This window comes from Coregonus clupeaformis, chromosome 21 (genome assembly GCF_020615455.1).
Source record: "Coregonus clupeaformis isolate EN_2021a chromosome 21, ASM2061545v1, whole genome shotgun sequence".
Taxonomy (NCBI): Eukaryota; Metazoa; Chordata; class Actinopteri; order Salmoniformes; family Salmonidae; genus Coregonus; species Coregonus clupeaformis.
In genome coordinates this window covers 1,541,168-1,552,315 of record NC_059212.1, presented here as the reverse complement: position 1 = coordinate 1,552,315, position 11,148 = coordinate 1,541,168, and the positions used below count along the sequence as shown (strand labels likewise).

Sequence of the window (11,148 nt, the reverse complement as noted above, 5' to 3'; positions counted from 1 at the left end):
GGACTAAACACCTCCCTCTGCAACTGGATCCTGGACTTCCTGACGGGCCGCCCCCAGGTGGTAAGGGTAGGTAACAACACATCTGCCACACTGATCCTCAACACGGGGGCCCCTCAGGGGTGCGTGCTCTGTCCCCCTCCTGTACTCTCTGTTCACCCATGACTGCATGGCCAGGCACGACTCCAACACCATCATTAAGTTTGCCGACGACACAACAGTGGTAGGCCTGATCACCGACAACGATGAGACAGCCTATAGGGAGGAGGTCAGAGATCTGGCCGTGTGGTGCCAGGACAACAACCTCTCCCTCAACGTGACCAAGACAAAGGAGATGATTGTGGACTACAGGAAAAAAAAGAGGACTGAGCACGCCCCCATTCTCATCGACGGGGCTGTAGTGGAACAGGTTGAGAGCTTCAAGTTCCTTGGTGTCCACATCACCAACGAACTATCATGGTCCAAACACACCAAGACAGTCGTGAAGAGGGCACGACAAAGCCTATTCCCCCTCAGGAGACTAAAAAGATTTGGCATGGGTCCTCAGATCCTCAGATTGTAGAACTCCACTACAAGTTTGGGTCAAATCCAATACAACACAACACAGAGTGAAACCCTCTGTATTTTCAAGCATTGTGGTGGCAGCATCATGTTATGGATATACTTGTCACCAGCAGGGACTGGGGAGTTTGTCAGGTTGTAAAGAATTATGAAAGGAGGAAAGCCCAGGTAAAAAGTTATAGGAAAACCTGCCGCAGTCTTCGGAAAACCTAACCCTAGGAGTTACATTTTTCAGCGGGACAATTACACAAATTGTAATGCAAAAAGACATGAGAATGGCTTTCCAAGAGTTGTTTAGTGTTCCTGAGTTGTCCAGTCCATAGGGCAGAGAGAAGAATTTGCTGTTTTATCGCTCATCTCATGCTACTCTTCACATTTTGCCATGAGGCTGAGAGAAAATGTTGCAGTTTTAAATGAACTGTCCAGTAAAAATCTCACTTTTAAAAGTTAATAGTCTGTTAACTCATACCCAAATAATGTTGTTGACTCATCCTATACTCGTATTTGTGGCCAAAGCATTAATTGGAGAAAAAACACTTCAAAAACCCCATCTCAAACTTGAATCTCAAACAGACCGTTTAAAAAATATCCCAGCTTGGATAGAAAGTTGTTGTGCATAAAACCCGTCTATTAATGCCAAATAATACTGTCAGTCCCACCCTCAAAACACTAGCTTATTAGGGATTTTCATTATGCAGTGTACTATCTATAGCTATATACTGTCTAGCTACGATTTAGGGGCTATTTATATACTTTTAATAAAAATTACACATAAAATAGCGTAACAATAAGGAAAAAAGTAGTCGGCTTGAGGAAAATTCTGCCACTATTTATTGTTGAACTCAGCAGGTTTTGTCTGGCTAATACCCTACACAAATGGGCAGCATTATTCAAAGTAAATTAAATTACTCCCCTGGTCTCCTGAAGTCCTCCTTTTTTGTGTGCAAATTTTTTCACCACGGCCTGTAGGTTCAGGTTGCGGGCCCGACTGTTTTCTATACTGAGTATTGCCAACCCAGACAGTCTTTCCTAAGACATTGTGCATTATATGTCCATTGTGCTGCACACAATTTTAATTTAGTCTTGAATGATGCATGCCAAGATATACCAGAGATAAGGGACTGTTGATATTGCAACCACACAACTCAAACGCCGGTTCACCAGTATGAACGAAAATCGCAAACTGCTTTTTTTGTTCAGGCCTTCAAGAACTGTTGTCCAATAAATATGATAATCTGTTTGCATCTGCCAATTTACTCGCTGTCCAGTATCCAGACGACCTGTCCCCAGAGCTTCCTATACAGTTAATCTCTTTCTGTAACGTGTTGAGGCCAGCAATTAAGGAGAATGAGAGGCTCAATTAAAGATGTTACAGAACTGCTGTATTTAAAGCACTCCTCCCTTCTGCCCAGTTTCCCTGATGTTGCTATGGCAATCAAGCTGTTTTTACCATCCCTGTAACTGTCGCTTCTAAGGAGAGATCGTTTTCTAAACTAAAACTCACAAAGAATGACATAAGAAACATTAGGCTCTCGGTCTGATATGAGCTTTTGAACACCTGAGTAGCTCCACTCTCCACACTGGTGTCGTCGTGGCCTTGACCACGGCATTTGTTAGCCGATATCCCTCTTATACTTTCAATCTGTTAAATGTGTTCTTTTTCAAAACCTGGGACACTTTTTCAGTCACATTCCTGAAGCCCAAGAAACAAACACTTAGCTTCCTAGTACATATGGAAATTAAAAAGGTTTATGAATGAATTACTTTTTGCAGGGTTACTGTCAAGATGATTTATTACATTTTAAAAAATCAATGACAGGCGCATGGGCACTCAGAGCTCGTGGACCCCCCTTCCTTGCGCCAGTGCCCACACCATTCCAACACAGAAACGCTGCCTTTTAACATACTTAATAACAATTTTTGTGAAGGAAAACTATTTCACTCATATTGTAATTAATTATAGGTCATATTTCATAGAAATCTGGAAACACTGGACAATTACTTTAAAGGTAAACTTTGGGCTAAAACTAAAAAATAATGGCTTTAAATTGTATAACTGATCAACATACCAGGTAATTTAATGCAACAAATTTTTTTTTTGATTAATAAGATATTTGGTTAACAGAAGTGCCATGTCTTACCGATCTCTACAGCTTACATCCCCAAACAAATCCTGTGAAATGATGTCAACATATACTGGAGGAGTTACTAGTTAGCTACCGTATATGCCGTATCGATTATGTAGTACAATAGAGAAATCATGCACAAAGTAAAGCACGTGAAAAGCACGTGAAATATGTTTACATGTGCGCCGCACACATAGCTAGTTTCAGCAGAATATCAGGCAGCAAGAGCGCTGGTTGTAGCATGGAGCAACTCACAGAATTGAACAACATCGGTTGCCAGTAGGGTAGGTAAGATATTGCAACTTACGATATCTAGCAGTAAATGCTAACTAAGGCAACAATGGTTATGCAAACCAGGTATTGAAAAAGTTGAATCTTTCCTATGCGCAATTCAGTCATCATGCATTGTTTGAATGAACATGTCTAAAGGCTTTCCCCAAAAACCTTCCCAATTCAATGTTGACTGCAAAGTAGGCCTACCTGGCAGAATGATATCATGATGTTTTGTATCAATCGGGAGGGCATTTGTTTTGTAAACTCTGCCATCACATGTAACCTACACTGTAGGCCTACATTGTACAGTACAGAAACAATGCTAGCCAAAATATATTTTGCTAGGTGCACAATTGAATTAAATGGCAACTACACCCTCCGCCCTAATTTATGTATTTATTTTTCCCAGACCTCAAAAATGGTCTACTTTTGTGGTTTAAGCATTGTTGTGGACTTGGAACATCACATTTTTGTCGTTTTTCTCTAAAAAAGTGTGATTCTGAGAGTGAATACAGTACCTGAAAAAACTATAGGAAAACATTGAATGTTTCACACAGGGCGGGCCATATGGGAAATGTTTTACAAAATTAATATGAGTATACCCACTTCTCCAGGCACCAATGCACCACTGAAAATCAGAGACAAGGTTTGAATATTGCCGTCCATCAATGATTCCCAACTAAATTGAGCAATTTTGACAAAAACAATGGATATGAATTGCCCTAAGAGTTGTGCAAAGTTGGTAGAATCTTATTCAAAATTATTCAAAGGTGCTTCCACCAAGTATCAATTTTCAGTTTTTTTTTTTTTTTTTGTAAAAATGTATATCATTATTATTTTACGTTGAAAATGGGGAGTATGTTGTGTAGATCTGTAGAAAAATAAATCAAATGTAATCCCTTTTTTGATTTATTTTTAAGACAGTAAAATGTGAAGACAGTGCAAGAGGTGTGTAGACTTTCACTAGGCAGTGTATATCCAAACCCAAGCGAACACTCTAAACCCCACCACCCTATGGTTCTAATTTAAATTGTCCAACATAAATTTTTATAGCTGCGTTTCTTCAAAAGTTGTTCTCGAGAGAAATCGTCTCTTCTGAAACAATTACAGCCTCAAGGATGTTGAATAGCTCTAGGTTGGACCAAATGTATTCAGTCAGTCAAATTATTTAACTGAGACTGAACATAATCATGTTTATTGCTCAGGTGATTAATCCAACTTCCTATTTAGAGTACATGATCTTGTAACTTCCTGTTTTTCTGTGCAAGAGCAATACTGAGTTTCCCCAGAACCACTGAAAGGGCATTTATGGAGACGTGTCGAACAACTTAAAATGCTTTGGTGCCACACCCAAAAAGCAAAAAAAAACGTTCCTCAATTATTTAGATAGGGTGCTAGTCTACAAAGATGAGACACACTCCAAAAACGGAACCCTTCAACCGAAGAACCATATATGTGCATTTTTCATTTTCAGCTGATTACTGATTTGGTATCTCATTATAAGTTCCCTGTAATGTCCAGTGTTCTCAACTGACATGGACATGTATTGTACTGTACATTTTGTCTATTTATAGTCTGAATTTCAAGACTATGGATGATTCATATTGACTATACAACTAGAAATATTCCATGTCACCAAAACAGAGATATATGGTTCTTCGTTTGAAGGGTTCAACGATTTTTTAAATAAAAAATATTGTATGTGGTATCAAATATTTGATCCATCGTGCTCGTTCTGAGCCTATGTTGTGAAAACCTATGTTGTGAACTTGATGTAGGCGTAAGCAGTTTTGCAACCTGAAACCACAGTAGGCACACCCAATGTTTAAAAAGAGCAACGTCTTTAATACTAAACATGAAAGTGGAAGGTGAAATGATAATAACACCTGTTGATGTAGAATGACACCATTAAGCAGGCACAATAAAAATTATTCGATCATGCCCAACAATTTCTTTGCGATATAAGAGAGGGCAAACTGATATTGATAGCTGACATTGAAAGCAATCAGAGCAGGAGCGGTTGAAGATGGATTGACTATGTTACAGTTTAACCATACAAGTATTAACTATCAGCACAATGTACTACAGTGCAGCAATATATTTCATTGGTCACCAAACTCTTTTTCATCTGTGTAGTAGTATTGATGAATTCATTATGTATGGTCACCCACATTTGGAATCACAAGCACACACACAACAATGAGTAGTTGTTTCGCATAGCATTTTTGTGGCTTAGCGACAGGAGGGGAATTCATATGGTCATAAAATCATTATCTTAGTTTCATGGCAATCATTATCAAGGATATTTCAGTAGTGTTTTAATCTATGACAGTTTGTTCAGTGACCCATTTTGAATGCCATCTTCTAGCAGGAGAACATATAAATGTATCAAATGGGTCAGTTATTAATGTCAAATGAAGTCAAAGCCTGTAATATCAAAAGATGTCATAGATTTTGACAACCGATGCTGTTGTATTTATGTCTAGGTCCAATAATTGATAAAAATAATTTACTAAGCATGTATTTAGACTTCAAGACTTATTGTGACGGCACCAAAGTTTTGATTTGAGGGTTCAATTAGACAACCAAAAGATGACGAGGAGGTGCCAGATATGTCTTCCCTTTACGACAAGAAACAGACAGCATGATGTAATTCTGTCACCACAACAGAGGAAGTGACTATTCCCTTCATCATCATCGTCATCATCATCATTGTCAACACAACCTTAGGAGAATGGAGCAGAGCAGGAGGTGAGAGTATCGAGGGCCTGGTTTGGGTGTGGCCACTAAGGTCTTCCATCCTTGTCACCGTCATCATAATCAGTAGGGTTGGAGAGAAGTGGGGGAGTTGGTAGAGAGGGCCCATATGGGTGCGGCTCCGCTAACTTTATGGCCCCTGGTAGGGAGTAAAGTCCTCATGTCAGAGCCAGGGACCTGAGATATAGGAAGCACAACGGACAGATAGGGACAATAGCTAACATCCACCCCACACATCTATACCTTCAGTCCTCTGTGCATACTTTGGTAGATTTTCAAAGGTTGTTTTTGGGGTTGTTTTTAGGCCATACCCTGTCTGTAGTGTAGTGTAGTTTTTAGCGTCATTACATTTTTAGGTTTTACCTATTTGGCCCTGTAGTTCTGTATTTTCTGTGTATTTTGGGAATCCATTCCATCTCGTGTGGTTGTGAAAGGTTTCAACCATGTCGACCGCTGTGGAGGCAACCGGATTCTTCATGTGTATCGCCAGCTGGCTGATCACTGGTGCGGCTCTCGCCAACGACTACTGGAAGGTGTCCTCCGTCTCTGGCAGCGTCATCATCTCCCACAGACAGTATGAGAACCTGTGGCACGCCTGTGCTGAAGACAGCTCTGGAATCGCTGAGTGCCGCGACTTCGAGTCCCTGCTCGGCCTGCCCGGTAAGAACCAGTAGTCTAACTGTTCTAACCGTCACCACCAACTCAGACACTCCAACCAGGGAGAAAACACTTTGAAACGGAGTGTAATGGGGCAGTACAACCTGAATTGGTCTAATTCTCGTTTTCTATTGCAAAAGGTTTTTAAATGTTTTTCTTTTGGTGTGCTTTACTGAACAAGACCCAGGATTGCCAGTCTTAGAGTGACTGGCATCGTTGGTGGGGAAAGGTCAGGGCACACCTGCACCTATATCTGATATGGTTAAATGAAGATAATGTAACTATGAATAATAATGATGTCCAATTACTTTCTACCATCGCAAGAAGATAAATATATCTTTGCATTATTTTCTGTGAGGTTTCATGAAAAAGGCTAATATGAACATCCTTTGGGTGCAATTCGGACCCACTGCTTTCCTGCCTAAATGTAACTTCAAATGTAGGGGTTCTTACTTATTACAACTTTTTAAAATAATGTTAACGCTTCATGAAAGTTTCAGATAAGGTGCAGTCATAGTAGTACAGTACCCCTGGAACAAATTATGGTTAACTGCCTTACTCAAAGGCACATCGACAGATTTTCCACCTTGTCGGCTCGGGTATTCAAACCAGCGACTTTTCAATTAATAGCCCAACGCTCTAACCGCTAGGCCACGTTTGAACTCTCTTCTAGAATTGAATCTCTATTTTTCTTGTATCTTTCTCTCCTCCCAAAGGGCAGTGATGTGTGTCATAATGGTGGGCGGCCATTTTGTGTTCCTATGACAAGGAAATGGAGGGAAGCTACCACACCTTGGCCAGTGTTAAACTAGCAGTTCTAAATATAGGCATACATTCATCTGGGTTATTAGGTCTTTGGCTTTGATAGCAGTTATCTGCAATCTAAAGGGTGATTTGTAGATGTATACAGTATATTGTTGAATTGCAAAAATATCAACGACCTAATAACAACCTTATGAGTAACTGCTGAAAATCGGTGAGATTAAATTCAGGTTAGAAATTTGATGGTCTGGGATTTTTTACATTTTATTACAATACCACTATGGACATATCTTGGGATGTTTGGTTAAGTTTCACCTTTAGCATAAGTATGCTATTTTTTCATGTTCAGAATACAGTTCCTTGACATTTATAAAGGACATGTTCTCTGCATTGTGTCTATTTCTTTGGATATTTGATAGTACTCCTTGTCTTAGTCTAGTCCACCAACAAACCAGTAATTGTGTGTGTATATGTATACAGTTTCTCTCCAACTTGATGTTGTGTAGCTGATGTGTAGCTGTGTTTTAATATGCAACTCTTCCCCTCATCTCTCTCTTCCCTTCCTTCCCCTCCCCTCAGGCCATGTACAGGCGAGCCGTGCCCTGATGATCGTCGCTCTGCTCTTAGGGTTGGTGTCTATGATTGTGTCTCTGCTGGGGCTAAAGTGCATTAAGATTGGCAATGCCACGGAGCAGGCAAAGGCCAAGATTGCTGTCACTGGTGGAGGCATCTTCGTCCTTGCTGGTGAGTTCAGATTGACTACCTATGGTTGCAAAGTTTCAGAAACTTTCCCAAGGTTCCTGTTTTTCTGAAAAACCCATTAAGTTTGGAAAAGTTAACAGAATTCTATATCCCTAACTGTTCTGATATACGGTAGCCTTTCATGGTGATAGCGTCAGAGTATATATCTTTCTTGTTTTGTCATTGAGTTCCCTTTTCACGTCTTTACTTTGTTCACCGTGGTTCACTTCTCTCTCATCTTGCTATCATACCCTTTTTTTCCTTCCCCACCCCCTTTACACCTTTACCTCTTGTTTCTTCATTCTGTTTCGTTAACAGATTCCTTAGCGTTCCCTGTTCTCTCTTCCATTTTCCTTTTTCTGTCTACCTTATTCTTTCTTTCCTTTCCTTCCCTAACCTCACATCTCGTCTGCTTTTCATCTCCCTCATATAAAGTGTATTTCTCTTCTGCAGGTCTCTGCGAGATGATCTGCTGTTCTTGGTACGCCAGCCGAGTTGTGCAGGACTTCAACAACCCATACTTTGGTGGGGTGAAGTAAGTAGAAAGTCCAAGCGAAGCAACTTTTTCAGCAACCACAGAAATGTATTCATCATTACAAACCCAAACTTCAATTCACACACATAGAATGTTTGCCAAACCCTTTGATGCACATAATAATACATGGCTTCATACTGTATAAATGCACCCATAAAATGAGGTCGTTGTTTTGTTCCTTACGGATTTTTGTTGTGTGTAGGTTTGAGTTGGGCACTGGTCTCTTCCTGGGCTGGGGCGCAGCCTGTCTGTCCATGCTGGGAGGATCTCTTCTCTGCTGTGCCTGCAAAAGGGCAAAAAGTGAAAAGCCTAAAGCGTACGTCTTTTATTCAACTTCCTTCGCCTCTCATCAGTACCTTCACATACCCTGTTGTTCAGTGTTCTTAAACTCCACTCCTTGATTACGCCCCATGTTACAAAAAAATGTTCTAGCCCCACTCAAGCATACCTCATTCAACTCAAATGTGGGGTACATGAGGACTGGAGTTGAGAAACACTTTGAATGTTGTTTATTCCATTTGTTGTTTTGTCTCATTTACATTTTGTGCCTGCCACCTTTTGCTTTTTCACCTGTTGTTTAGTTTGCCTGTCCCTCTCTGACCTTCTGTTCTGTCTTTGATGTTATCCAGAGGGTACTACGCAACAAGTCAGCCTAAGACAATCTACGCACCTGCCGCCAAGTCTGATCCGGACTCCGCCAAAGCCTACGTCTAAGACGTCCCTCCCCCACCACCCCCCTACCTCCCCACCTCCCACTTTTCAACCACCCCACCACCATTGTTGACGCTCACATTTAAGAGCACCTATTTTACTGTTGTTACCCTTTTTTTGTTTTTCTCTTTCACCATGAATTTTGCTACTTGTTTTGAAGGATTTTGAGGTTGATACAAAAACCTGGAATAATTTGGAGTTATGAATTATTGGTAATGGAATTTGTTTGTGTGGAATTGCTATCCTCTCAATAAACATTCATTTGATATATGTTTTGGTGTTTGTCGTCATTTCATGCAACTAAAATGCCTTACTAAAATGCCTTACTAAAATGTCTTAATGTCTAAAGCCCACTTCAGATACATAAGATGAGACGCAATGCAGCGGTCTTAAAGGGAAACTTCACCGCTAGACATTCATTTGGGGTGTTTTTCCAGTCTCCCTACATAGTAGTAGTGATCTTAATAATGATCGCCCCATTTCAAAGCTTCCTTGTCTAGCTAACATTCTTCAATGTACAACTTTGTTCTTTTTTTATCTGAGAAATGTATTTTGAATGTAAACCAATCAGGGTTTAGGCCTGGGCATAGCACTAATACAGCAACTACTTTAGTTGTTAATGATCTTGTCAATGCTCTAGACACTAACCTGTAATGTGCTGCTTTGTTTATGGACCTGTCAAAAGCTTTTGATACTGTTGATCATGCTATTTTATTGAATAAGGCCTGAGCTCTGAAACCAGTTCATGGTTTCATGATTTTCTTAGTGACAGAACTCAGGCCATAGTGATTGATGGGGTTAAGTCTGAATTTCTTGAAGTACATAAAGGTGTACCACAGGGGTCGATTTTGGTACCTGTTCACTTCCCCATTTATATAAACACCATTGGTCAATCTATATGCGGATGATACTATTATGTATGCTATTGCCCCGACTGTTGATTTGCCTGTTTCAAAACTAGATGAGCTGGTTAAGAAGCTAAGATTTAAAGTTGGCTTTTTCTACAGAAACAAATCGTGCCTTTCTCTAAACAGTAGGAAGCAGATTATTCAGTCAACCATTTTATCTGTTCTTGGTTATGGTAATATTATTTATCAAAGTGCAGCTGCTACTACTCTTAAACCTTTGGATGCCATCTACCATAGTGCCCTTCGTTTTGTTACAGGTGACAGTTTTGATACTCATCACTGCGTCCTGTATCAAAAGGTTTGCTGGACATCGCTAACGACCTGTAGATCTCTACATTACTCCCTTTTTGTTTACAAGGCCCTACTTCATCAACTTCTGTCTTATCTAACTTTGCTGTTGAAGTATAGACACCTGAGTTGCTTAACCCGTTCAAAGGATTGGTTAACTCTTGAGGTTCCTAGGGTCTCCACCGAGCTAGGTACATCTGCTTTTAGTTTTAATGCACCGTATTGCTGGAATAAAATGTTAAATACATTTCATCTTGATGTTCTGGTGCCGTATGGCAATTTAATTGATTGGGGACTTATTTGTGGAGGAATGTAACTGTTTTTCTGGGTTTGTGATGTTTTATTTGTGCTTCCCATGACTGTGTTTTTGTATTTTAATATATATAGAGAGAGAGAGAGCGAGTTTGGCTAAAATGTGTGAATATTTATATTGTATATACAGGGCACATGTGTAAGAGACCTAGGTCTCAATATGACTTCCCTGTTAAAATAAAGGTTAAATAAAATTAAAATAAACAAAAACACAATTCTGAGTGATAATAATTATGCACTATAGCGGTATTTTGGTATTTTTTGCACCAGGAGAGTGCAACCAATGACGTCATTGGTTGATTGAGCCTGCCCACTGGGCAAAAACTGGTTGAATCAACGTTGTTCCCACATAATTTTCAACCAGAAAAAATAAATATGATGATGTTTGGAAAACTGATTCGATTTGCAAAAAGTAAGGGCATTTGTGTCACGATCGTTAGACGGAGTAGACCAAGGCGCAGCGTGATGAGTAAACATATTTTATTATCTTTAGTGATAATAACAAAACAACAAACGATAA

At 39.9% G+C, this 11,148-nt stretch overlaps 1 protein-coding gene across 1 annotated transcript; it reads left to right on the top strand.

Annotated features, from left to right (window-relative positions):
* Window positions 1-5,873: 5,873 nt before the first annotated feature.
* Window positions 5,874-9,390, top strand: cldn15la (claudin 15-like a). The gene is made up of 5 exons (XM_041841122.2): window positions 5,874-6,374; window positions 7,713-7,877; window positions 8,328-8,409; window positions 8,612-8,725; window positions 9,039-9,390. Exons 1-5 carry the CDS (start codon window positions 6,158-6,160, stop codon window positions 9,121-9,123), a joined length of 663 nt encoding a protein of 220 aa, XP_041697056.2. The 5' UTR covers window positions 5,874-6,157; the 3' UTR covers window positions 9,124-9,390.
* The last annotated feature ends 1,758 nt before the right edge of the window (window positions 9,391-11,148 follow it).

Bases quoted from the DNA above. Each gene is read 5' to 3' on its own strand.
- cldn15la (XM_041841122.2), top strand. From the start codon at position 6,158: ATGTCGACCGCTGTGGAGGCAACCGGATTCTTCATGTGTATCGCCAGC. The intron at 8,410-8,611 runs GTAAGTAGAAAG...TGTTGTGTGTAG, and splicing joins CCATACTTTGGTGGGGTGAA to GTTTGAGTTGGGCACTGGTC. The intron at 8,726-9,038 runs GTACGTCTTTTA...GATGTTATCCAG, and splicing joins AAAAGTGAAAAGCCTAAAGC to AGGGTACTACGCAACAAGTC.